This window comes from Rosa rugosa, chromosome 1 (assembly GCF_958449725.1).
Source record: "Rosa rugosa chromosome 1, drRosRugo1.1, whole genome shotgun sequence".
Taxonomy (NCBI): domain Eukaryota; kingdom Viridiplantae; phylum Streptophyta; class Magnoliopsida; order Rosales; family Rosaceae; genus Rosa; species Rosa rugosa.
The window spans coordinates 10,110,150-10,137,900 of NC_084820.1; the positions used below are offsets into that span (position 1 = coordinate 10,110,150).

At 37.9% G+C, this 27,751-nt stretch overlaps 2 protein-coding genes and 2 long non-coding RNA genes across 6 annotated transcripts; 1 reads left to right on the top strand and 3 right to left on the bottom strand.

Moving 5' to 3' along the window:
- Positions 1 to 381: 381 nt before the first annotated feature.
- Positions 382 to 4,683, bottom strand: LOC133727372 (uncharacterized). 2 transcript variants are annotated; one of them, XR_009855143.1, is made up of 5 exons: positions 4,561 to 4,683; positions 4,190 to 4,412; positions 2,747 to 3,089; positions 2,327 to 2,585; positions 382 to 1,422 (listed from the first exon to the last, which is right to left on the bottom strand). It is a non-coding gene; the product is annotated as an uncharacterized LOC133727372 (long non-coding RNA). The 2 variants fall into 2 exon arrangements; XR_009855142.1 differs by having other exon boundaries at positions 2,327 to 3,089.
- Positions 4,684 to 18,208: 13,525 nt separating this feature from the next.
- Positions 18,209 to 20,359, bottom strand: LOC133727179 (GDSL esterase/lipase EXL3-like). The gene is made up of 5 exons (XM_062154801.1): positions 19,972 to 20,359; positions 19,704 to 19,834; positions 18,985 to 19,218; positions 18,616 to 18,871; positions 18,209 to 18,534 (listed from the first exon to the last, which is right to left on the bottom strand). Exons 1-5 carry the CDS (start codon positions 20,258 to 20,260, stop codon positions 18,353 to 18,355), a joined length of 1,092 nt encoding a protein of 363 aa, XP_062010785.1. The 5' UTR covers positions 20,261 to 20,359; the 3' UTR covers positions 18,209 to 18,352.
- An 815-nt stretch (positions 20,360 to 21,174) lies between these two features.
- Positions 21,175 to 22,305, bottom strand: LOC133727180 (uncharacterized). The gene is made up of 2 exons (XR_009855045.1): positions 21,655 to 22,305; positions 21,175 to 21,451 (listed from the first exon to the last, which is right to left on the bottom strand). It is a non-coding gene; the product is annotated as an uncharacterized LOC133727180 (long non-coding RNA).
- A 1,524-nt stretch (positions 22,306 to 23,829) lies between these two features.
- On the top strand, positions 23,830 to 27,438 carry LOC133726476 (la-related protein 6B-like). Of its 2 annotated transcripts, XM_062154061.1 has the most exons (8): positions 23,830 to 23,938; positions 24,026 to 24,210; positions 24,303 to 24,398; positions 24,721 to 24,802; positions 25,084 to 25,178; positions 25,278 to 25,349; positions 25,604 to 25,683; positions 25,792 to 27,438. In XM_062154061.1, the coding sequence occupies exons 4-8, from the start codon at positions 24,769 to 24,771 to the stop codon at positions 26,024 to 26,026; spliced, it is 516 nt and encodes a 171-aa protein (XP_062010045.1). In that variant the 5' UTR covers positions 23,830 to 23,938; positions 24,026 to 24,210; positions 24,303 to 24,398; positions 24,721 to 24,768; the 3' UTR covers positions 26,027 to 27,438. The 2 variants fall into 2 exon arrangements, with proteins under 2 accessions (XP_062010045.1, XP_062010105.1); XM_062154121.1 differs by having other exon boundaries at positions 23,856 to 24,210.
- Positions 27,439 to 27,751: the final 313 nt, after the last annotated feature.

Genomic DNA, 27,751 nt, shown 5'->3' on the forward strand with positions numbered 1-27,751 from the left:
TTGAATGCTATCTGCAAAAATACTAGCAAAGAATTGCAAAAGGAAAGAGAAAAATTGAGAAAATTGAAAGAATATAGAGAAAGTCTTAGTAGAGAAACTCCAAACTACTGGGATATCATCTATAGACTTCAAACCAGAATCTATAAGCTAGAACAAGATATTGATAATCTCTTATATATTCTGGAAGAGGAACAAAAACCTCTTGATTATTTGAGCATTGGTTAGATCCGCAAATCACTTGTATCAGAGCTTGTAAAGAGCTCAGCAGGCACTACTAGAATTTTGTTCATAGACATCGGTTCTGGACCGATGTTAAACTAATTTTCGACCGATGTCTTAGTGGGTGTAGAGAAAAGTATAGACATCAGTATAAGCGCGTTTTCAACCGATGTCCCAGACAACAACCAACATCGATTCTAACAAATAAATCGATGTATAATCGTTATAATCATCATATTTTTGTATGTTAGGTATGTCTAATTCTTCATATTTTCACATTTTATGCTTAATAAAGTATATGTCAAACAATACCTACGTGAACATTTGCATCGATTTCTATTCCATAAGCGATGTCCAGTACACTTGTAGACATCAGTTGCCATGAGTATGGTTTGTTCGTGGGCATTTTTACATGTAGCTTGGCACATTATTTTCTTGGGACCGATGTCTGTATCTTTAGGCGTCATCGGTTTTTTTTTAAGGCCTGATGTTTCATTTAACACAGCACATCGTTTTCATTTAAGCAAAACGATGTTCAATGGTTTTATGTACATCGCTTGCTTTTTCTAGAACCGATGTGTTGTTTCATTGTAGACATCGCTTTTGTTTTGTAAAATCAATGTGCACTGATTTTGAGTACATCGGTTCTGCAGACACAACTCGATACATTAATAATCATAAGACATCGATTTTTATTTTGATACTGATTTCTAATCTCTCAAGTGACTTCGTTTTCCTTGGCATTACTGTTTTGTTATGCTTTTATATACTTCACTTCATTTTGACAAGCGTGATGAGCTAAGTTTGCATCTAGCTGCTGCTAGGAAAAGAAATGCATTTCATAATCATCCAAAAATTGGGGCTCTCCTTAATTTTCTTTCCAAATTCATGATTGAACATATGTCACAAAAGAAAACCCCAAAACCTACAAAGGCTAGCCTAGAAACATATGAGCAACAATCTACAAAATTTCAACACCAAACTTTGCTTCAAAGCAAAAACTAGCCTTGCTCAAAATTCATCTTAGTAGTCAAGTGCAAGAGAAATATGTATTAAGCTAAAGGTTCACATGAAGTGAAGTTAACAGCGGTAACCAGACCAATGTGACTAGATCACCTTATCAGGCTTGCCCATCCATTTCACTTCACACCCTAGCTCTTCATATTTGGCAGCCAAATATTTCACAACTTGTAATCCAAGGCCCTGCAAGAGAATGACAAAGTCAGTTTCACAGTGCAACAAAAACCTAATGACAGTGATTTTTGGTATTACTAAACTAAACAAAAAGAAATACCGACATGACTGAGCTTAAAAGGTACTAAAAAGGCAGTGAATCTCAATACACATAATTCACATCGGAATACCAAGTGAGAAAAAGCATGACCACTTTACCTTATCACTATCATCTCTCATCACATTTGTGGTCAAAGCCATCAAAGCCATCAACTTTTTCTATTGCTTTATGTACTTGCTATGATTTATTTTCTAAATATTCATAGAACCTGTTCAAATTATGTTTTATGCTTCTTTAATTTTCACAAATTATAGGAGACATAATCCTCCTCATACTAAGAGAAAAACTAAAACTGCTCAATTTGGATGGTTCTCTTAAAATTGATCATTAAAGTGCTGCTAGCTACCCGAAAAGACAATGGTGATCATTTAGTTGTTGCTTCCAAAAATTTGAGTACTTTCTTACAGCTGAAAAGTACTTTACTTTACGTGCTGGACTGCAAGCTCCTTTACCTACACGGTTACAAAAATCTGGACGTAAAGAGAGATTGCAAATAACAAAGCTTTTAATTGATAGTAGTGATGGGTCATTCTCAGCTAAGTGATGGGTCAAAAAAATTCTCCTCCTCTCTCTGTGGCTCTATGCTGCTAATTTGAAATACAAGAATCATTTTAGTTCCAAATTTCAGTAAGTGACTCCTTGCTAATTTGAAACGGTGATAACCACATAAAATAGCTACATGATAATTATACTCTGCCTTGGAGAAAAAAGGATAAGACTTGAACACTGGTAAGACAATGAAGATAAGATACGGAAACCACTGATATTTTACTGATTAGAGAAAATCAACACTGTACCACACTAAAAGCATACCTCCAGACAACACTCGCACAGAAGCAGCGGTACTCTCCTCTATAGATTTGATTAATGATCCTTGTTTTCCAATTAAATTAATCGCTTGTGTGGATGCTACCAACAAACGGATGGAACAGAATGCAACTCCAGCAGCACCAGACAACTCTGCCTCGCCTGCACACTTAGATAATCCAGCGACACGTTTGAATACTCTTATTACAGCATCCATTGCAGGGGAAAGAGGAGCCTCTGGCTATTCCCTTTTGGAGATCAGCACCTAAGTAAACAGATTGTATCAGAAATGTTGTGACAAAGAATGATACCAATGTAGACATTTAAGTCAAATTGCTAGTTGAGGTGACATGTATCCATGGAAGGTTGCTAGTTGAGGTCAAAGTTAAATCTATTGATTCAAATAAAGGAACTTACTGCTCTTACATGCATCAACAATGTCATGACCGGTATATATTACATCTTGCATGTCATACTAGCATCTCTCGATTAACTTGATATAGTAGATATGACCTTATTAATACAATTCCAAATGGTAAAAAGCTGCAATATATGGAGATTCAAGAAGTATAATCATCAACTTTCAAAATAAGAAATCATAATTCCACCCCTGTACACCCATGAGAACCCATATCAGTGATAAGGTCACAAAAGCTCTTTGAAGACAACCCAAAGCGCACTGCATATTTATATACCAAGAAACCCAGGTCCATCTCATTCTTAGTCCAAGAATCCAGCCACATTGTAGAGGTGTAAATCGTGCGAAAACCTGACGAGAGACCAATGTAGAAAATTGAATATACAATTATCAAGAAACAGATAATAAACGCAGAAACAACCACCAATAGAACATTAACTTCTGAAGAATTTTCCAAGAACCAACCAACTATCACTAAAATTGTTCTTGCTTACCATTCTCAAGCTCATACAAAATCATATCATCAGCAAATTCATCACCATATGAAGAATTGAACATACAATGCAGATAATCATTAAGCAAGTGTTACAAGAACAAATCCACAATAATAATTACCAAGAACACTCAAAATTTTCTATGACCCAGTTCAATTGGGACTCACAAACAGAAGCAGGGGCAAAATTACAAAGTATAAACCACCATGACCATTTAATCGACACATCAAAACAAATTCCCCAGACTCTGTTAGTTTGGAGGACAACGCATCTATAACCCTTGCACTAAATCAAGTCAGGAAAAGGCAACCATAAGCTCAATGAGACTCAAGAACAAGTATCACACTCATTGACAAAAGTTCCGTCCTTAGATTTTAAGTCTATTACTAGTTTAATAGTAGTTATGTTCTCCATTTTAACTTCTTTAATAGTAGTTTAATAGCCACCATTAGCAGAACAAAGATATACCCATTAAAGAAAAATTAGAAACACCCTCAAAGTTCCACGCTTTGCACTGGAAACTAAACCAACATTGCAGAAATCCCAAAAACAAACACAGAACAGAACACCAAGAATGTTAGAGATTTCTCTTACAAGTTTTTGTTCCCGATCTGACACGATCTCCAATCTCTCTCTCTCTCTCTCTCTGAGATAGAAATCTCTCTTCTTTTTTCTGAGAGAAGGGTCTAAATTCTCTGTAGAACAAGTTCCTAATGTTTTGTTAAGAACAAGTTCCATGAAGAATGTTTTTATCCAGATCCCAGTAAATAAATTGTTTTTATCCAGATCCCCAAAGCCCTACCTGGGAGAATCTTAGTACTTCCAACAAACAGTACATCCCCGATAACCATCTCAGCTACAATATTCAATTTCAGAATACACAAAACACTCAATCAACTAATTGAACCATTAAAATCTCAACTGAATTAAGAAAGTATGAATGGAAATTGAAAGTACCGAAGATGCAGCCGAGGTTCCAAATGTCCGCCAAGTCAAGTAATCTGTGGACCCAAGCAAAATCTCCAGCACCTGGTAACAGAGAGTGACCATGTCCAGCATAAAAACTCGCAAAAGAAAGTGAAAGACTGACTGATCCCATCGCCAATCTTGAGGCTCTGTTGTTTCTAGTCAAGCAGCATATTCTTAGGTCTAGGTTTCCACAAAGCAAACGATGGGAAGTCTGTCAGACGTTGTAAATTATCAAACAGTCAGAATTGCAACAAAACAAAACAGAAAAAGTACAAACACAACAAATCTCCCACAAGCCTGATACCATCAACTGAAATTGACTCTATCATTTACATATATAGAACTAGAACGATACGTACTAAGATTACTTCGCCTCCGACCGGCGACTCCTAGAATCCTTCTACAGGCAAATCCTTCGAATCCCACAACGGAGTCGTTCTCTGAAGTGAGTCGCGCCGACTGGCCGCCGCTCTCTTGATTCGATTCCATAGGCTAAGACTGAACGGCGCTGTTTAGAAATGCTTCGACAAATAAGCTGAGGACGGACTGGACGAAGTCGATGCCGGACTGGACGAAGTCGATGCCAGACTGGACGGAGTTGATGCCGAAGAAGCTGAGGACGTAGATGAAGGAAGGAAGGAAGGGAGGAGATGGAGGTCGGGTTTGGGAGGAGATCCAGATTGGGGTGAGTTTAGAATGAAGGCAAGTTCGAGTGAGAAGGAGGCCGCGCGAGAGCTTAGGGTTTTCTGTCTAACTTTTGGGATCGGGCTTTAATTTTTTTTTTTCTAAGTGTGAAAGTTTTTAGATTTAGTACCCGCTTCTTCAATTCACTTAAAACACTTAGCGCGTTTTGCAAAAATAGGTTCCCGCAAATTTTCAAACAAAACTTTTAACACCGGTCATTTTAAGACCCGATGCTAATGATATACATTTAAATCGGTATTTTCGTAAAACGATGTTAGATTACGTTTTTACATCGTGTGCAAGTCTGACCGATTTAAAACATGCGATGTCTATGAACAGATTTCTAGTAGTGAGGGGAATCCCCAATGGGGACAATGTCTGATTTAATAATAGAGAGACTGAATTCTCTATTAAAATCATCTGATGAAAAATATCAGAACCTGCAGAAAGAAATATCTAGATATCAAGAGCATCTAGAAAAAATTCCTGTTATAATCCACCAATTAGAAAAATTGGAAAACAAACTGGATTATATCAAAGAACTTTCAAAAACGGAAGAAGAAAAACTAACAAGTGTTAGTAGAAAAATCAATGAACAGCAAAAAACGCTGGATTCTATGAAGAATATACTGAAGGACAAGAAAGTGCCTACAATAAAAACAAAGAAAGCTAATGGATTCAAACCATTAGAAAGACCGGAAAAGAATCCTGTTCCAAACATGATTTTTCTGGATCCCTCAACTAGTTCTACTAGTATTCGGTATGAAAAACCAAAAGAAACTCGAGATGTCAAGATGATGAGCATCTTCGGGAAAAAGAAAGGAGTACAACTCCTAAATGCTGAAGAATTTGAATACAATGAAATCGAGCATGAGGTAAAAAACGCCTCAATTCCAAAGCTAGATTTCAAACAAATCTACAAAAGGGGAACATTTGACCTGATGGATAGCCATCATTTCAAATTACTGGAATTTACAACCCCCTCCACAACAGGAGAAACAGATCTATTACTGATCACTCCTGCTGAAGTTGCCAGAGCCAGATCAAAAAATTATCAATTTATGCATATTGGAGCAGTCCAAGTAGGCATAAAACTTCTAGCTCGCGAAGGCATAAACTGTTCAGTTCTATGTGTCTTACAAGACAATAGACTAACAAATTTTCAAGCCAGTCTTTTGGGAACCCTTGAAGCATCTCTCTGCAATCAAGTGGCTTATTTCAACTGCTTCCCAAACTTCTCGACCAGCTTGAAAGATGCAGCTCACTGTCTAAGACTGAGAGTCAAGATAGATGGCATATCTATGAAAAATGATATGCAAGAATTGGCAATAGTATACAGAATATACTATAAATTGATGAGTACTACAGTAGAGCCAAAGACGAAGATATCAAACATCCCTGACCTTACTACTGGATTCCTTACCAGTCAGAAGAACCATTCACAACAGATCCATAAGGTTACTTGGAATGAAGTAACTTTTCCTATTGAATGGAAATTATCTGGTCCGAAGCTACCAGCAGAAAGTGCAAAAGCTAAAATTTATGAAAGTAGAAAGACTGGAGAAATCAGTCTAAATTTTGAAAATCACAGAAAAAGTGATGCATGTCCTGAGAATATCAGGATAAACAAAAATCTTCTCAGAAGAAGCTACAGCACTAGAGATGCTAGTGTTAGTGGTACAAAAAACTCTGAAGAACCCTCAGAGTTCATCACCGAAGAAGAACTAGAAGCTGATCTAAACAGACCAGTTAATATGCTTAGAGCACAAAAGCTCTATGATCTCTATGAAGAAGCAGAATTCTGCGAAAATCCTGAACGATTAGAAAAACTAATCGAAGAGATGAAAAATTTCAAACCAGGAAAGGAAAGAAAACTCCTTACCTACCAAGATGTTGAAATGGAAGAATGAGAAAGCTCCAAAACTTTCATCACTAGAGAAAAGGGAAAAGTAAAACTCCCTATACAGAAAGCCCCTACGGGCAGAAATGGAGAAAGAAATTCTCAAAGATTTGTCCCAGAGGACAAGATACCCAGAGTACCAATTTCAAATTATGGTATCTGGTTAGACCTAGACAAAGCTCGAGACACGAGAAAAACTCTTGACCAATGGGTAGATAGCCTGATGATGGCCTCTGCTCTTACTCTTGGAAAATTCGAAGCTCCTGATCTTCAGATGTACTTTGAAACTACTCTTACTGGAGTAGCTAAGAAGTATTATTTCTCTTTCAAAGAGACAACAAGAGGAAAAGAATGGCTGGAAGAGATCAAAACTTCGAAATCTCCGTATGATTTTGCAGTACCCCTGTACGATCAGTTCTGTGGAGATCTTTCAAATCTGAGTGAAAAGGCTAAAGAAACGGCCAAATCAAATATCTATGCTCTCAAAATCTGTGACATGAGATATTTTGAAGAATACTTGAATGAATTTCAAGAATATTACTGTACAATTGGTGAACTAGAAAATACTGATCTAGTCAACCTGTTGCACTGGAAACTCCCTGAACCATGGAGAACAGCTGTGCGAGAAAGCATAGCAGAAAAACCAATTGAAAGATTTTCAGTTGGAGGAATTGCCGACAGAATCCAGCAATTACTAAAAGAACAATGCAAAGCCAATCTTAGGGCTAAGATGGCCAAGAAACAACTCAAAGGAGTTGAAAATTTTTGTTACGGAATACTGGATATGTCAACCAACTGGGGATGTCATGAATCCAAGTTCTACAGAAAGAAGAAGGGAAAATATTACTCTAAAAAATTCAAAAAGAGTAATCAAAGAAAAAATTGGAAATTCAAGAAAAGTTCCAATTACAAGAAATAACAGGATGAAGATCCAAAAAAGAAATTCTTCAAGAAAAAGAAGAATACCCATCTACATAAACAACCAAGCAAGAAAGCTTGCAGATGTTGGTTATGTAAAGCTGAAGGGCACTATGCCAATGAATGCCCGGAAAAGGGTAAAAGATCTACTAAGGCTCTTTTTGAAGAATATGAGCGGATAGTAGAAACAGCAAACATGAAAGGCTACGAAATAGCCTATTCTGATGATGAAGAAGACGACAGGTCAGTCTACTCTGCCTGGTCTTAAGAAGAAGATTCATCTGAGTCTGAGACAGATTCTGAAGTAGAGTACTTCGAATCCAGACAAATGAATGTTTTGAAAATAAAAAACTGGGAAGAAAGTAAGACAGAATCTTTTATGTCTTCTTATCAGGTGAACCCTGGTACATTCGTTTGTGACTACTGTTTATGTCACGAAAAGGATGGTCTCCCTATGTTTTGTGAAGAGTCAAAAAAGACTTATCACAAAGAATGCTTCATAGCTGAAGCAAGAAGAAAAACCAAGAATGGCCTTGTCAGCCAATTGGTTGAACAAGAATATGAAGAATATTTCTCTGAACAAAAAGAGAAAAAGGTAGAAACTTTGTTCCAGGAAACCATGGAACCATCTTCCTCAAAAATAAAGGAAGAACTCATCGATGAAGAAAGAATCGATGAAACTGAAAAGTTTGAACTGGTCGAACCACCAGAAATTGTTCCAGAAGAATGTAAACCGTTCATTCCTAAGGAACAAGCTCAAGAAAATGAGCTTCAACAATCGAAAGTCGTCTCTACAAGTAGATACATCAACTACATAGAGATTTGACTAAAATTCCCTGATCACAAAAAATATCATCTACATGCCTTTGTAGATAATGGATCAGGATTTACAGTTGCAAAAAGATTTGCAATTCCAGAAGAACTCTGGAAAGAAGATAAGAAAAGAACTGCTACTGGTGTCACATTTGATGGAAGCCATCTCACCATGAATAAAGTAGCAAAAAATGTTCATATCACCATTGGTGGAGGAACATTTATCATCCATAATGTCTGGAAATCTGAAGGCCAAGGCTCAGATTTCTTGTTGGGAAATGATTTTATTCTCCAACAGAGATTTATTCAGGATGAAGAAGCAATAGGCTTCAGAAAAGGAGAACGGGTGTTCTGGGCAGACAGGCTTACTCAAGCCAAAAGTGTAGTAGGTCCTCACTTTACTATCCAATATCAGAGATCGCAACCGAATAGTGGTGATCTTAACCCCTACAAACCCAAATTTGAACCCATACTCCAAATCAAACAACAAGAAGAATTACTTGTTGAAGAAACTAGTGAAGAAGCAGAAGCTAGTTTTATCTATGAGCATAATCTCAAGCATTTCCAGAATAAGCTGGAATCCCAGAAAATTCCCACTCTTGAGAAAATCAAGAAACTACTCGAGCAGAACATCGATGTAGATCCCCAAAAGTTTTGGGAAAAAGACCCAGTGGTCTGTGAATTAAGATTGCATGACATGAATGCTATCTGTCATGTCAAAGCCATTCCTCAGTACAAAGAGGAAGACCAAAAAGAATTCAGAAAAGATATTGAAGATCTCCTGAACAAGAGATTAATTCAACCTTCCACTAGCCCTCATCATGCTCCAACATTCTACGTGAGAAATCATGCAGAAAATCTAAGAGGAAAAGCTAGAATGGTGATTGACTACAGAGATGTCAACAAAAAGACTGTCAAATATGGTTATCAAATTGCTCAAGTAAGAGTATTGATTAACCAGCTCAGAGGAGCCAAGGTCTTTTCGAAATCCGATGCAAAGTCGGGTTTCTGGCAGGTCAAAATGCACCCTGAGAGTGTACCTCTCACTGCATTTGGAACACCACAAGGACATTATGAATGGCTAGTAATGCCTTTTGGTCTAAAGCAAGCTCCCTCAATCTTCCAGAGAAAAATGGACAACATCTTCAAACATGTTGCGGAGTTCTGCGTCGTCTACATAGATGACATCCTGGTCTTCTCCAAAAACAGAGAAGAACACATGAAACACCTCCATGAGGTAATAAAGCTGATAGTTCAGCATGAAATTATCCTATGAGAAAAGAAAATCTTCTTTATCCTCGATGAAGTTGATTTCCTAGGAATAAATATCAAGAATGGAGTGATAAAACTCCAACATCATATCCTTGAGAAAATCTGGAAATTCCCAGATAGAATTCCTGATGCTAAGAGTCTAGAGAGATTCCTTGGTGTCATAAATTATGGGAGAGATTTCATTCCCAAAATCTCAGGGTTAACAACAATATTATCTCCTAAGACAAGTTCCAAAAGAAAATGGAACTTCACAGAAGATGATGAAAAAATTGTGAAGCAGATAAAAAATCTCTGCAAAAACCTTCCTCCTCTACAGCAACCAGAGGAAAATGATTAGATTATCCTCCAAACAGATGCGAGTGATAATTATTGGTCCGGTGTTGTTCTGGCAAAAACGCTTGGATCTAACATTGAAAAGATCTGCAAATTTTGTAGCAGCAAGTTCAGCCCTGCAGAACTGAATTATCCCACAGGGGAAAAAGAAATTTTGGCTGTCAAGAAAACAATTTTAAATTCTCCAGCTTTTCTTGGAAAACCCTTTACTGTCCGCACCGATTGTGCTAGAGTAAAGAATTTCAAAAATTTTAAAGCTGCTGACAGAGGAAGATTAGCTAACTGGCAATTATTTCTTAACCAATATGATTATGTCGTTGAATTAATTGCAGGAAATAAGAATTATCTTCCAGACGCCTTAACAAAGGAATTAGCCATGTTCAGTCAAAGAGATGACGACGAAGGTCGCAATCCTAGAAGCAGAAGATCTGAGAAAGAACCTGAACCGGCTGAGGAATCTAAAGAAAAAATCCTCAAAAGATTCCTGCTAAGTTCAAAAGACTGAGCTACAACTGACCAGTCCCAGGGTAAAGGATTGGCTAGCCCGTCTCAAACGGCAGACAGTAAAGGCTCATCAAGACCGTTGACGGCTGTTGCTTTGCCAAAAAGCAAACCTACTCCAACTGGAGTAATAAATGTTTTTAATTATGAACTTCGAACTTTCGATACTCCTGTGTTCAGAACTGGCAGGAGACTAGCTTACCACCAGAAGGCAATTCTGGATAACCTTTTATTTGCCTTTCAGGAAAGAAGCAGTGGTCTGATGTTTCCAGCTCTCTTTGCATTAGCTGAAGAACTTTATGAAAATGCAAGGCCACAGTTTGAAGAACTACAGCAGAGTGCTGTCAAGAAAGAAAAAATTCACTTCCTAGAAGATCTAGAAAGTGCTAGGGTCCCTATCATAGCACTCAAAGAGTCAGTCTGGCATGAATTCCATTGTTTGATAGGAAGTCATAATTCTGAAGATCGTATTACTCCAACCCTCTTCATCATTACAGGACCCTATGTTGGAAGATACCTGGTAAATGTTCAGAGTGAACATCCTCAAGAACACAAGCTTTGGCTTGTTGAAAACGGTTTTGTCCATAATCTATGGACTAAAACAAATGATGATCTCAAAGGCTTGCCCCCTATCATTGTCAACACAGTCAAAAATATTAGAAAAAATGATTGTACGCTTTCTGAAGTTTCGATCCACTCCCCCAGAATGGATCCAGAGGGCAAATGGTAAGGTTGAGTACATTTCTCCATATCACTATGTGAGAATTATTCAAAGACAATATCTGCAACCTGCCTGTGTCGGGTACAATGGCCAACCAAACTCAAGAATCCCTTGGATGAAAGCCATGGCCCTAGAATATATCAAGAAGATCATCTCTGAAGATATCAGCAATACCTTCCTGGCAGCAGGAGAAAAAATCATTATCACTGCTTACGATCATCCTGACGTAGTCAGCAGTGACCTATTCCTATCTCTCACCAGAAAAGAGATAGACTCGACAATGACATGCATGCAATGGGTGGAAAAGCTTGAAAATGACAACCACTACAAGATGTATGTTGATACAGATGTCGAAGACAATGCTACAATAGTAAGAATGGCCCAGGCAGACAACAACTCCTTTGTCTTTGGCCACTGTTCAGAAACTGACGACAACATGTAGCAGCTGGTGAAGAAAAGAGCACCAAAACAAAGAAGCAACTGTTATCTTTTTAAAAGGTACTTTTGCTTTTCAGAAAAGAGAAAGGTGAAAAACATTTCACCAAATACTTTTGCTTTTCCTTGACTGATCTCCATTATCAGGAGCACTCAGAAAAGCAGAAGTTCACGGAGTTGTTCTGTACATTTTTAGGTTTTGAATTCTCGTTTGAGTTCCGCTCCCTATATAAGGAGCTTTAGTTTCAGTTGTAAGGCATTCGAAGATTATTCAAAAATTTCCATATCAGTTCTAGATTCAAAAATTGAGCAGAAGAGTCTTCTCTCAAATAGTATAGCAGTGTGCTTCCTTTCCAGTTTAGAAGTGTGAAGTAAGTGCTTTCAGTACAAGTAAGTATCTGTTTTCATGGATAGCTAAACAGTCTTTAGCTGTTTACCTAAGAATGAGGCTCTGAATGTTTAACATGTATGTATATTTGAATAAATAAATTCATATGGTTGCTCACCCACTTCTTCAAATTTTCTTTTTATTTCCTTAAATATGTTGGTCATTTGATCATTCTGTATTGTTATGTTTTCACTAAAATGCATGCATCCTGTAGAGATCCAAGGTTCTAATTGTACTATCACCTGAAAAAATCAGTTTTAAAACCAAAAATTAGGACAAGCAGCAGTGATTCTGCCTGTTAAAGTAACCGTTAGGCAGGAGGCCGTTACGTGAAAAACTTAGGTATGTTGAAGGCTAGTCTTGTTTTTGTTTTTGTCGTTTAAAACAAAGTTTTTTCAAAATACTACTGTTACAACCACGGGTCAACATAGGATACAAAAGGCATTTCTAAAAGGACTTATCCTTATTAGTCATTCCCTAAAAGTAATAGTGTAATACAAGAGTGTTGGGCAGTTGGGCAAAATACAGTGGCTTTTTGGGTATACGGGAAAAGACCCAACTTAAAATATCTAGATATTATCCTACTTAATTAGTTTATGTTCAGCTGACTCTAAATCACATGTTCGGTTGGATAAGTTTTTAATCTAGTTAATATATAAATGCCCTACATAGCCTTTAAGCATAGTACATAGCCTTTATAAAACTCTCAATAGCGCAAGCTTATGCAGGTAATGACGAGTTCTATGTCCAATGATAGTTGTTATCTTAGAAATTAAATTCCTACTAAAGCTGCAAGGCATTTCTATCTCCTTCTGAATTTTTGTTTCCTTTTGTTGGTCGTTGCATCTCTTCATCAAATATCCGAAAAAGTGTCCAATAACAGATTATTTGGTTATGCTGCAACTAATTGGATTTAATTTGTAGGCGCGGTTAACATTTTGTGATTGCTAACAAATTGCAAGAGACAAAAAAAAATTCTTATACAGGGGACTGATAAGCTCATAAATGTACATGATTTTGTATTGATTTCTTCATGTTTTCTTAGCTAGTTTTCCATCTATTTGAGTCATTTACTTTATTTTTATGTTTTGTAGGTGTTATGGAGCAAAGTAGAAGAAAGGAAGCTAAATCAGTAAATCTGCCTGTGCAGATCAGTCAACTTCGACATGAAACTGAGAGCAGCTCAGAATGAATCAGACAGTGAGCCTTATATGGTTGGAAAGCCTTCGATGTCTAGTTTCCAGAACTTTTGACGGTTCATTCTACAAGAAGTTATGGCCGATTTAGTACAGCAAGGTTGGGCAGTCCGAGAATCTGACACTTTGACGGAAATCCATGATTTGAGGCCTGAATTCCTTTTAGAAGCCCACCGACGAGTATTAACTGAATATCTCTGTTTATTAGAGATATATGACATATTTTTATGGGTGAAAATTATTAGGAATCTTAGAGGAGAAGCTACTTGAATCCTAAAAGGAAAAGAAGTGAAAATCTCCTAACCTAAGCAATAAAGACGTACGTTCGGCCGCACAAGAAAAATAAGAAAGAACGACATCTTCTGCCTTCAGCTAGCCTCCATCTCTTCCTCTTCCTTTCTTCTAATTTTTGTTTTCTTCATGACTATGTCCAGCTAAATACTTTTGTAGCTAGGGGCAATTTCAAAGCCCTAAACATGTTCAATTCATATTGAAGACAATTCAGTTTTTGGTTTTCTATATTATCAATTGAGTGTTTGTTTCACTGTGTCTACAAGATGAATCTTTGCTTGTTTGTTTAGGTGCGCAACTAAATGAATAGGTTAGGGTTCTAATGCTAGGAGTAACACTAGATTCGTATATGTCGTGTGTTGATTCCAATTGAGTAGCAAAATGTTTTCTTGAATTACATGTGACTCAAACCCTAGGTTTAGCAAGACTACCAATGTACTTGTGACCCTAGATTTATCCAAACCCTTTTCTTGCTTAATGATTTTGATATGTTAAACTTAGCGAGCTTGTGTCTAGGTTGCATAATCGGAAATAGATTAAGTGGTGAGCTTGTATTCACTTAATGAGGAACTAAGAAAGGGTAATGGGTTAATTCGAGCTTGTGAGTTAACTCCGGGTAAATTCAATTGAGAATTAGGATTCCATAACTGAGCTTTGATATGATTGAGTGTGTTTGGTGGTGGAGAATGAGTCCTTAGCTTTGTTTCTATCAATAGTTTTAAAGTTATAAAATCTGTTTCTGCTTTGTTATCTTACTGTGTTCGGTTTTACGTGAATTATTTCATATATCAAATCAACTCCGATTGTTTGGAAATTTTGTATTCGTGTTATTAAATGTGTTTTTAGTGTCCTGTAAAATTTACAGAAAATTCCATCGAGTTTAGGTTAGTTAATTAATTTATTTTCGTTAACTGTTCAGTAGCATAGTTTAGAGTAGTTTGTGACATTTGATTAGCAGTTTAGGAACAATCTTCAGCGGGTAATGACCCTTGCTTGATCACTATACTACCAACGATGACATGTGAGTGCAAGGTTTAAGTTGTGCATCTTTTAGACGTATCAGGGACATGCATTTCTTTTGTTATTGAAATATAATATAGATACATGTTTTCCAGGATATTATGCTGGATCTACCATATAGTAGTACATATTTCAGACACTATTGTAACTCTTGATTCAGTGAACAATCTTGTTTTCCCTCCAGGCCACTTTCAGGGTGATGCCTCAAGAGAAGTTTACAATTGTCTAAAACCTGAAGACGAGTCTGCCTAGCAATGTGTCACGAGCCGCACTTAAGAGTAGTGCTATCGTGACACTTTGTGAAGGAAATGCCGGGAGGAGCGAGCCTTGGAGCTCAAGGGCGAGCTTGAAGCTAAATGAAGGGCGAGTAGCATTGTTGTAATTAAGTAGAAGTTCTGGTTCGAGGTACTTCGGCTTGGAATTTGGGAAAACTCAAAACATGAGAAATGTTCGGGACGTCGAGACGAGTTCAACACACTTGAAGACATGTCATTTGGATTTTCTATGAATTAGTTATGGCATATTAGTCTCCTCGACTGGTTTGATGTTTCCTCCCATGCCACCTTGGTCATTTAAATAAAATATGCTCTATAGGGGGAGACATGGTGTCAAGCTCTCCACCACTCCCGGTGCTGGCCTTCATGGGGCACTAAGTGAGCTTCTCCTGGGCACCCATGGGGGGCCTAGGGGGCCGGGCATGTGTCGTCAAAAAGGGGCGGCATATGTTTCCACGAGTTAGGATGTCTCGTGGACGGTATTGGCCGCAAGAGGGCGGTCCTTATGCCATCGGAGTTAGACAAACATGTGGGCTTACAAAAGATATGTCGGGACCTCGTGGTGCTCATTGGCCACGGAGCAAGCGACGTGGGCATGTGTTAGGGTTCGACCTTGCCCCAAAGAAAAGTGATGCCAACAAGCACGGGAGGAGTGACCCCGTGCTAGACTGAAGGAAACTTAAGAGGGGCATCGAGGATAAGTTGCTCACTTGAGTGGCGTGCCAACAAGCAAAGACGGCAGGGAGGAATGGCCGACGAGCTATAATATGCCTTGGAGCCATGACAGTCATCAAGAAGAGAACATGGTAGCCTCGTTAGTTGGGAAAGGCCACAAGGCCTAGATGGCTCGTTAGGATGGCACACAAGGCTTGAGTACGCGGACAGGTGTTGCCCATGAGCCAAGTGAGTTGTGCAAGTGACGCACACGAGGCGCAGGATGCGGGCATGTGTTGCCTAGGAGCCAAGTGAGTTGTGCAAGTGATGCTCATGAGGCGCAGGATGCGGGCATGTGCTCCCTAGGGGCCGAGTGGGTTGTGCAAGTGATGTCCACGAGGCGAAGTATGCGGGCATGTGTTGCCCATGAGCCGAGTGGGTTGCATAATGATGCCCACGAGGAGAAGTAGGCGGGCATGTGTTGCCCTTGAGCTGAGTGGGTTGTGTAAGTGATGCCCACGAAGCAATTGAGGTGTGCATGCTGCTAAGGAATGACCCAAGGAAAGAATGCGAATGCCAACTTAGTCTCGGTACACGGTCATGCTACTTGCTATCAACGTGCGGGATGCACGCAGGTCAGCAATGGGCTGGCGCAAGCCGGGATGACACGAAAGCCTATCGGTTGGGTGAGTGTCTTGGAAGACAACCATGACACAAAGAAGCGATCGGTTAGTCACAAGATGTGAGACTCATGTGTGAGTAGCTTTCGTTGGTAAACCCCAACAAGTAAGGGGACGATGTCGAAAGGGTCAAGTTGACAAGAGAAGCACACAGAAAGAAAAAGAAAAATAGAGTATCAGGGAAGTAAGGAAGATAGGCTGGCCTCGGTTCAGAGGAACCTTGGCGCCGCACGGGCTAATTCCGCTGCGTATACAGTCGGCCCATGACACAATGTTCAGTATGGCACAAGGAAAACATAAATAGCACTAATATGACACTTTAAATTTCTTTAGACAAGTTACGCAGTGCTAACATAATATGTTGGCAATTTGTTCAAGTTTGTACCTCTACGAAACTTGAAGCTGATTAATTTGACCATGAGAAGTTGTAAACAAGAATTTCATAATCACAATGTCACTGTAGGTCCATAAGCACAGCTTCAGCTTAATGGTTGGATAGAGTGATTGTGCAGCAGCAGACCTTAATTACACCGGTAAGTAAATAGTAAGTACGTACCTTGCCAAAAAAAGTATACAGTAAGTAGACTTTTCCTTTGTTAACTAGAAGTGAGAAAGACTGCCGAACTACAATGCACGGATACGCCATTTTGGCTTCGTATCCCGTATCGATCCGGAATACGGGTACGATACGCTCGGATACGCGGATCCTATTTGGATACGGTTTGGATACGTCCGTATCCTATGCAGATACGTAATGATGTAAATAAACTAGATACGCGGGGGTAATACTGACTTTATACCCTTAAAGAAAAAGAAAAAAAAAAACCAAAAGACTTAGAGATCGAGATCTCAAAGCCGCTTTGACCGAGTACTTCTCTTCTCCTCTTCTTCGCAAGTCGCAGCTTGATCCAGACTTCTCCTCTTCTTTGATCAATCAGACTTCTCCTCTTATTCGATTTGCTTGGAGCTTGGAGCTTCAATCAGACTCACTTCTGGTACATTCAAGTGATGGGCATTTTGGGACTTGAGGTTGATCAGTAGTTGAATTTGAAAGGTGGGTTTCTGAGATCGTGGTGGATGATGAAGATGGGGTTTTCAGAGGACATGAGAGGTTTGATCTGAGTATTAAGATTAGGAAGAGGAGGACAAAGGAGCAGAAGAGGAGAAGTCTTGAGATTGATGCCACATTGATGCCTCATTTTTTATGATGCTTGTGAGAGAGAGACGGAGGGATCAAGGTTATAGTGAATGTGGGACTTGATGAAGAGAGATAGGAGACAAAAAATTGACATGGTTGGTAAAGATAACATGGCTGATATATCTGCAAGTGTTTGTTGGATAGATGTATATTCACATTTTTTCTTCTTCTATATATATATATATATATATATATATATATATATATATATATATATATATATATAATATTGACGTATCCTTCTCGTACCCGTATCCTATTATATTTAAGATTTGTCGTATCTACGTATCGCACCGTACCATATCCTCGTACCCGTATCGGTGCTTCTTAGCTGCCGAAGCATCTTATTAGAACCCACCCAGAGAACTTAGATGTCCTGTCATGAGGGGACTTTTCAATTGCTAAACTCTCTGGTAGGCTTTCTTCCTTGGGAATTGGCTTTGGCTATAGTGTTCATACGCGGTCTTTGAATCTCCAAAAACAATCAATACTGGAGTTTTGTTTTTTGTTAGTGTTATAGCAGCAGCATTATGGTAGATGACTAGGACTACAACTATTGAGAATTAGGAAGAAGTTATTGGGAAAGAAAATCAATTGATTATGTTTGATAAATACCTCATGCCATTTTAGGATGAGAGGAGGTTTATTCAACCTCACCCTTCGTGTATATGAGTTTTTATAACAAGTTGCAAGATAACAATTTGTACCTTGAGCTAAAAGAACTCAAATAAAAAGAGAATAGCTAGATAGATGTCTTGTAGATAATTTCTTTCTGTTGTCTCGGTCAAACACTTGAATGAACACAACCAACCAACTCAATTATTAAAAATAAGCAATCTGAGGAGTACATTTAACTTGCTCAGAAGAATTTGTTATAATGATTGTTCGGAAATCATAGAGGTGAGGAACCTGTATCCTGTCTCCGTGGGATGGTAAGCATCCCAGAATAGGTACTTTGACGGGTCACTGCAAGTACCTGGGGAGTCTTTGTTACACGAAGGACCAGCCTCAATATATCCTGTTCCACAGCATCCTTTATCCACCACTTCAAATCCTGGATCGATAAATCATTTCAGGCAATTACTTACTAAATTTGCTACTGTTAAAGATAATGAAAATGATGATGGGACTTTACCATATTGAGCAGGGTTTTGGATCACGGAAAGCAAAGGGGTATAGATATCAAGGTAAATGACATCTGCTTCTGGAAGTCTCTTATTGAGGGAATCTATTTGGGGGGAGAGCTTAGAGTTGAAGAGGATTGCTGCTTGGTTCTCGGCCTCGTAGCACGCCCTCACTATGCCTCCATGCAGTGTTCTCTGTGATGGCAAGCACCCAAGTGGTGGAAAATTGAATACTCCAATGACTCTTGCTCCCAGTGCATAAAGTTCCTGTAATCTCTTCCTACATTAACTAACAAAAAGCATAGTACTAGTATGACACTTTAACCCTAGCACTAAATGTTATTGGGCAATGCTAATGTTTGCAATTGTTTGAATTGTACCTGAACAAAATTTATTGCTGATTCGAGCAGGAGATCTGTATAAGCTGGAATGTCATAGTGAGAGCTCCTCAGTGGTGTAGAGAAATAAGTATTTGCAATGTCATTGCTTCCAACGGAGACAACGTATACACTTTTTGATATTATAGTGGCTGTTCTTTCCTCCCCAACTGCGGTAGTTATCCTCCTTTTGTATTCTTTGAAGAAGTCTAATTGATCTGATAATGAAAACCCAGACTGATACAAATAGAATTAGAAGACAGCAAGGATGCATAATATGCTAAAGATTTTAAATGTAAAGATATTTATAATACAGTCCGTCTCAGGTGCGAACGTCCGTACCGTGCAGACGGTACGGATTTCCCGTTTTCCCCCACTTTCCGGCCACATTTTCACATCTTAACCGTTCAGTTTTTAGGTCCTAATGTATAGATCACCTCTGAAAAATTTCAGCCAATTTGGTGACCGTTAATGCATCCAAAACTGCAATTTACCATTATAAATACGAACGGTTCCGTGTAAATTGCAATTTTGGATGCCTTAACGATCACCAAATTGGCTGAAATTTTTCAGAGGTGATCTATACATTAGGACCTAAAAACTGAACGGTTAAGATGTAGAAATGTAGCCGGAAAGTGGTCGAAAACAGGAAATCCGTACCGAAATTTCGGTACGGACGTCCGCACCTGAGAAATATCAATTTATAATATGTATATATGGACCTGTAATTTGGGAGTGAGAGGGTCAAATCCTGAACCTCCTGAGGCAAAACATACACCAGTAAGTAGGTCTTGAAGCTGCAAATTCGGATCCAGATAAGCCGGCAACATCTTCTTCACTCCTAATTCTTCAGCTGGAAATTACTTTGCTTAAGTAATCAGTATTAAGCAACAAAAATGTAGCAATAATGGTAGTATATATATATGACTATATGCAGAACCAAAATAGTAGAAACCACAAAGAATATGTATTCCTTAGAGTTTTGATTACCAACGAAGTCTGAGGGGACTCTTCCATTGCTAAACCTTCCTGTAGGCATTCCTCCCATAAAGTCTCTCCCATAAGGTGGGAAATTGCTTTTGGTCATAGAAATGATGTAATCGTTATTGCCAGTATCCAATATTGAATCTCCAAAAGCAAACACCGCTGGAGTTGTTCCATTTTTGGGTAGTGTTATAGCAGCAACATTATGGGAGAGCAATATAAATAAGATAATCACAGAAACTCTGACAGATGAAGATGAAGATGAAGGAAGAATTTTTGGGGAGAGAAAAGCCATTGTAATATGTGGATACTTTAATTTGCTTCTTCTTCTCCTTCAAGTAATCGACTTTCGGGTCTTTATAAGCATCTCTATAACCGCAGCTTCAGCTCAAGTATTTGGCCTAGAACAGTAATGTACTTTGTAGTAGCTAGCTGTTCAATATAGTTGGATTTTAATGTACTTAATTTGCTCTGCAATGCATGAGGATTCCAATTCTTCTTTGCTACCATAAAACAGTTCATAATAATTACAAAATGCCACTAAAAGAGAAGCATATTAATTGGGCGGGCAGTCAAACCTTAAAAGCAATACGGTTTATTACCTCCATTATGTAAACATGTATGATGGCCAATGCTTATCCGATAGCCTATTGCATGTGATAGAAATAATTTTGCCTCCAGCGGTATTTCCTTGGTTGCTGTATCTAAACATTTCTTCAACAACTTTCCAGAAAATGTCCAACGAAAGAAATATACATGACCATGCAATAGTTTAAAACGGTGGTAATTGACTCAGTTAACAAACCTCCCGGAAGCCTTTCTTCCTATGAAATTGAGTTCTACGATAGTATTCATAGGTTGTTTCCAGGATCAAATAACCCATTACACACTGATTACAATGAGTGTGTATTACGCTCTACACACTGAAATCTGTATGCGTAGGCCATTACCTACCCATTCGTTGTCTGTGGCATTTGGGTGGGTGGGTGTTGGTGGTCTCTCGGTACGGATAAAAAAGTCTGTGTGAAGTTTTGAGTGGGACCCACCCACCGATTATCTGCTTCATATCAATCAAATCAACTGAAATATATCAGTGTGAGTTGAGGCCAAAATTATAAACATTTCTTTTTCTTTTCTTTTGTTACAATAATTTTTTAAAACATTTATCTGAAAATTAAAACAATAATAGTAATTCAAGATACCCATAAATCATCAAAATATCCAATTTATTCGAGAAATGATACAGGGAGGGAGCGGAGGATGAACGCCAATACTCTCCCAGTAAATATTTACAAGGGAACAACGAAAAAAATAATACAACAACACAATAAGAAAAGAAAAATGTAGCTGCTACTATTTTGTTTTGCTCCTTTCTTTTCGAAGTTGTACTCTCTGGAAAACCAACATTCAACGCTCTTTTGCTGAGGCTGATAATCAAAGCAAGTCCACACATCAATACTTGTCCTCTTGGCTCGCTCCTTCTAAGCTGAGATGAAATAAGAAGCAAAACTTCAAATGGAGAGTAACTAATCAAGCATCTATCACAATAGCATAGAACATAAAAAACTCATATCACTAATCAAAAACTGATAGAACTCATCCCAAAACTTACTCCAAAAAAAAAAAAAAAAAAAAAAAGCCTGAACGCTAATTATAAGCCCAAAAGAACTAAGATCAGAGTTTCCTTACCTGTACGTGTTTCAAATTTTTCGTGTGCTGAAACCCAGGATAGCTCTCTTTCACCTCCACCTCCGATTTCTACTCACAAAGATTCTGCAAAACCCAGATCTCGCAAATATTTTCATAAACCTACACATCTATTCCACAACAAACAACAGGACCCAAGAAGATTAAAAACAATTCAAGATCCTAAACGATTTGAGCATAATATCGAGATAAGGGATCAAGTAAAGATCTGATATCAAACTATCTTTTTCTTAGATTGGGGATCGGATTTGGGTTCGAAGATAATAGAGAGAGAGGAAGAAAGCCGATCCACTATGCTCAACAACAAACTAGGTATGAAAATGTTGCAGATCTGGAGAAGAAGAAAAAGAAGATGGAAAAACAAGGAAAAGAAAGAAGAAAGAGAAGAAATCGGAGGATTTTGTTTTTCTGCTTTGGTCTGAACTCTGAAGATATATATCTGTCATATAAATTTGTTCATGTTTTGAGATTGAACAAGGAAAATATGACATCACAAATCATCGGAGTGGCCAATAGCCGCTGGAATTAGCCACCGCCACCTGCCTCGTAGTGCAGACATGAAGGCACATGGATCAGCAGCTTCAAGCTCACCATCATGTCTTTCCTGACATCCAAACTCAAGAGCATGCATGCATTCTAGAGGTAACGTGCGTAACCATTAAGGTATGACTATTAATTTGGTTGTTTATAGCAGACATTACATCTATGCAATAATCGTCAAAATTATGTCCATTATAATTCATTATGCTAGAAGCATTATGGGCTGAATTATTGCATGAATTATGATAGAAGAATTATGGGCTTAATTTTCGGTTACACAAATTTGAATTATGCCATTATAATTCCTTATGCTAGAAGCATTATAAGCTTTTATTACGTGATTATTATATAAATATTATGCCAGAAGCATTTACCAAATTTATTACCTATACGAAATGCCATAAGCATTAATGGGATTTGAACCCATTTCCTTAGGTACATAACTGCTGCATTAATTTATTCACGTTACGATTTAATAACATATATTGAATTTAGTTACGTTATAATTGTGAATATTAAATAAGACTGAGTCAGAAGCTCAAATCAAGCCCAAAGTCACAACAACAAACCCGAGCCAGAAGCTCAGGCCCAAGCTACAAGGCCATAACAGAAGCTCGCCACGTGTTTCCATGACAAAGGTTATGAATCTTCTCAAACTAGGCTCATCCAGTTGGATGCGATGTCTAGGTAAGGTTCAGATGAGGTTGTGTACTTAAGTGAGCCTCATTCCACCTAAACGTCATCCTTCCTTACCTGGTAGTATTCAATTGGAGTTACCGAAATGGTTGAGTAATAACTTTTCATTCCTTGACAGACCAGCTTGAGCCCAGCAGACCCACTCTCCCCCCGTAGGACCTAGCAGCCCAGCAGGCCTCACATACTCTTTGACTAGTGCATGAAAGCCTAGGTCACGAGCTCGCATACGAAGCCTACGACTAAGCCCAGTAGGCTTCTCTATCAATATGTGTAATTAATTGCCAGAATCATTTATTCACATAATTGTGTGATAATTAATCTGTTATATTACTAGCATGCAATTAATATCTCAATTGATTTGTGATTTCCATTTATCAAATTTGTGAGATATTATTGCAATTTGCTTTATTCAATATTATTGTGTTACACTACAAGAAAAAGAGTCTTTCACCGCTTAAAATTTACGGCGTGCATTCATGTGTGCCGTAAAAATTGGTTATTTACGGCGCTCATTTAAAGCGCGCCGTAAATAGCTCTAGAGAATACCTTATTTACGGCGTGCTTGTGAAGCATGCCGTAAATAACTATAGAGAGTACCTCATTTATGGCGCGCTTTCAATGCATGCCGTAAATAACTCTAGAGAATACCTTATTTACGGCATGCTCTAATTGCACGCTGTAAATAAGGTCTTGAGCTATTTCCGGCGTGCTTCCAATGCATGTCGTAAATAATGTATTTTTAAGCTATTTACGGCATGCAATTAAAGCACGCCTTAAATAAATAGTTTTGATATCCTTATTAACGGCGCACAGATAATGCACGCCGTAAAAAGGTTTTCCAGCCCGCCCAATATTTGGGCCAAAACTTAAAGTACTTCCCACGTACTTTTTTTTTTATCAAACAAAAACTTCCTATTCAATTTTTATTTTGTGGGCAAAACGCATTCTCCCTCTCTCTCTTTCTCGCCCTGCATATCGAAGGAGCTCAATCCAATGTCGGAGAAAAGCAAAATTCGCTCAGCACGGATGGGTAATCCTTCTCTCCTTTTCACTTTGTAGGTAATAGGTAAAACCAAATTGTAGTTTCTTTTTTAGTTTGATTCTGGGTTTCTTTTAGATCTGAGAATGAACATAAAGTAGGTTGGAATTCAGCCGCAGAAATTGCTGTCTAATCCTGAAAGAATCGGACATGGACCAAGCCACTGAGTCGAAGATTCGGAATCAGCAGACGACGAGGAGTCCAAAGTAGTAGACGACGAGGAGCGTGGGTTCGATGAAAATGGCGATCTCGTGATTTGTAGGGTATGCCAAAATCCGGGTCTTGCTTATTGCCAATTTGGATTCGATATTTTATTTGATTTTTGATTTTTGGGGTATTGTTTGTGGTGACGCAGCTTTCACATAAGAGGAAGGTGACAGTTCAGGAGTTCAAGGGGAAACCATTGGTGTCGTTGAGGGAGTTTTTTACTAAAGAAGGCGTACTTCTAAAGGTATACCCTACTTGATTTTTCTATTATAGCAGATTATATGCTATGTAATAGTGTTCATATATGTGTCTAAAAGTATGTTGGCTGCAAACTTAATTTGACATTGGATGAATTGAAATGGGGATGAAGTTGGTCCTTATGGAATTCGATAACATGTGTTCTAGAACGTATGCAGGGTTTGACTCCTATAATGTGTTTGAGAAAATCTAAAAATGGAATACTGTTTTGGTGGTACTATACTAGTATCTAATATAATAGTTGTAATCTCAACTTTCCCTACTCTTTACCTTACCTGATATTCTTTTTGTTCTCCTAACATTTGCAGGTGGAGTATTATTTCAGTGATCTGAACTTAGCTACAACTGATCATCTTATGAGGTTCATAAACAAAGACCCTGAAGGATTTGGTAATTACTAATCTGTTTGTACTGTTTCTTTCCTTTGAGAACTGTTATGGTTTTAAATGTGTGTGAGAGAGTTAGATTCAGTGTTTGTGGGCTTTGTAATATACTTAATATGATGCTTACCTTTCAAGTTAAAGGGCAAGATTTGTCCCTGCAGAAATACCTAATTTGTTTGTGGTGCTGCAAACCAGTTTTATATGCAAGGATGTATATTGATTTTGCATTGGAATTCAGTGGGTTGAGTTTTCATCACTATTAACTGTTTATTATTCATTCTGATATAGTGCCAATATCTGTTGTTGCATCTATCAAGAAGATTAAGGCCCTCGTAAGTAGTCATTCCCAGCTTGCAACTGTATTGTGGAACTCCTCAAAGCTTGTGAGTTCACTTATTTGTGCTCTGGCTTCATATTATGTTGTTGTACGTAAAGGCTCTCAAAGATTTGTTTTGAGTCACTGATGATGCCATAATCTGCAGGTAGTACATGAAGATGGGAAGAATGTCAGACGCCAGCATCCCTTGACTCAATCAGATATGGAAGAGTTGCAAGTAGGTTTTATCCTAGTTTCATGATATTCTTTTGGTGCCTTGTCTATGATGCTATTTTGGTCGTTTATGTCAAGAATTTTGTGAACAATGCTATTATAAAATATAGACATAATATCATCTCCTGCAGTCACATAATATCGCACTCATGTACTATGAAAGTTATAATTATATCCTTGTTTACGTTGATAACTCTTGAGGTTTTGTAAAAATTGAACTTTTGTTTCTTATCATCTAATACTCATTCTGATCTGTAGCCTCACATTGTTGTTGCTGAAAATTTGCCTGAGGATCATTGCCACCAAAACCTCATGAAGATTTTCTCTGCTGCTGGGAGGTACTAAGATCACTTTTTTTAGGAAACTCTTAACTCAAATTCTTTATTCGGTGATCACAGATTCGCAATTTGTTTCATGGATCCTAATAAGTGCATGTTCTTTGACAGTGTGAAGACAATTCGTACCTGCCAGCCGCAAACCTCAAATAGTAATTCTTCCTCAGCATCCAGATCAGCAAAAGCAGATGGCATGCATTTCAGTAACAATGGAATACTGAAAATGGAATACTGTTTTTGGTGGTACTATACTAATATAGTTCCTACAATGAATACTGTTTTTGTCAAGCTAAAATCTTGTATGTCTTTTGCAAATGCTTTAAGCCATACTGTTACTTTTGTGTAATTGCATTTACTTAATCCGGACAGATTGCCCACCTCAAATTTATATTCCAGTTTTCTGCACCATAGAGTTAAAGACCACGAGTTTTACTGAGAGGTATGTTTGATTTATACTTTTGATTTGCTTTATGGTGATGATGAAGGTTATACATGTCGGTTTCGTGGTCGTAGTGGAGGACTAGACCTCACATTAATAGTTTTTTTACTTTATTCTCTAGCCAAGTCCAAACTAAACCATATGATTTGTGCAGAACAAGAACTTTGAATTGATAAAAAAAAAAAAAAAAAATCTATATCAGTATGTGTAGATATGCATTTTAATTGGCTTTTAGTCTTTCTGGAATTGCTTCTGCAAACCTGAGATAGTTGGGAGTATAAGCCCAACTATCTCAGGTTTGCAATTGTCGATCACTTCATATTATGGAATTGATATACGGTAAATCAAGAAGCTGCATAAACTATCTGTCAGCCAGAACTTTGACCACTATATTTGAAATTTAGTTTCCAATGAAATGAGATCAGTTTGAAAGAACTTTAATGAAGTTACCAATAGAGTTAGTTAATTTCAACTATCTAGAATTTGTGCTACAAGTATTTTTCACTTTTGACCTTGATTATGATGACTTCCTTATGTGTTAGTTACTTGTAGAGTTGCTGGAAAGTTACTGGACTTTACTATGTTTTGGTATGCTAATGACTAATTCTGCAGGGGTGGTTATTTTCACATGATCCATTCTGGAGGCCTGCACAAATGAAGGTTATATTTACAATTTTTGTTTTGGGTATATTGTTCCCTTTTATTTATCTGTTGTCATTAACAATGGAGCATACTTCTTTCCAGACACTTTTACATTATGTTCCTGCAGGGAGGGTGGTAGTCCTTGATCTGTTTGCTGAAATGAAACTGATATGTGAATTGAACTTGTAGAGTTAGAGTTTGATTGATTGATGTACTGAGTATTGCTACTTGTACATTTTTAATTGTCATTTTGTAAATGAAATTACTTATAATGATAATCTGATTGAAATGTTTCTCTTACATCTAATTTGTCATATGGATATGGTGATACTGATACAAATGTGAAATTGGTAGAAATATAATTTTTTTTTATTAAAAAAAACCTTGTTTACGGCGTGCAAGTTGCGCCTTAAATGGGAACTCAATCACACTTTTACGGCACACATTATACGCCTTCAATGGGAACGCAATCAAGTCTTTTACGGCGTGCAACATGTGCCGTAAATAACATGAGTGACATTTCCGATATCACTTTCACGGCATTCTTGGATGCACTTTAACGGCGCATTTTAGTGTGCCGTAAATGAGGTACGTCTTTTACGGCTCCGGCATTTACAGCCTGCCATTGTGCGCCGTAAATATCCTTTTACGGCACACATTGTGGGCCGTAAAAGACCCTTTTTGGTGTAGTGTTACTTGTCTAAATTTTCACATGCTAGATTAATATATGTGTAGAAAATGGAGGTACCTAATGAACTAGAAGTTCTAAATGAGCCAGTAGTTCATACATACATCGAATTTGTAGTTTCGATAATGCCATTTAAGAAATTTGAAGTTTCCTTCATAAATTCACCACACATGATAAAACCAGTAGATTTAACATGTCTAATCTGATTTTTTACCATGTTATAGAACCTGAAGTTCTTATTAGTTGCTTATGGATGATATTACCCAAAGCACTATGATTATTTGTTCCTTTCCTGTAAGAAA

What these genes read in the sequence shown, in the direction of transcription:
- LOC133727179 (XM_062154801.1), bottom strand. Translation starts at nt 20,260, where the DNA reads ATGGCTTTTCTCTCCCCAAAAATTCTTCCTTCATCTTCATCTTCATCT. An exon ending in CTCTCACTCCCAAATTACAG is followed by an intron (nt 19,219 to 19,703) that starts GTCCATATATAC and finishes TATTTGTATCAG; the next exon opens with TCTGGGTTTTCATTATCAGA. An exon ending in CCAAAACCCTGCTCAATATG is followed by an intron (nt 18,535 to 18,615) that starts GTAAAGTCCCAT and finishes TTATCGATCCAG; the next exon opens with GATTTGAAGTGGTGGATAAA.
- LOC133726476 (XM_062154061.1), top strand. Translation starts at nt 24,769, where the DNA reads ATGAGGTTCATAAACAAAGACCCTGAAGGATTTG. An exon ending in CAGATATGGAAGAGTTGCAA is followed by an intron (nt 25,350 to 25,603) that starts GTAGGTTTTATC and finishes TCTGATCTGTAG; the next exon opens with CCTCACATTGTTGTTGCTGA. An exon ending in ATTTTCTCTGCTGCTGGGAG is followed by an intron (nt 25,684 to 25,791) that starts GTACTAAGATCA and finishes GTTCTTTGACAG; the next exon opens with TGTGAAGACAATTCGTACCT.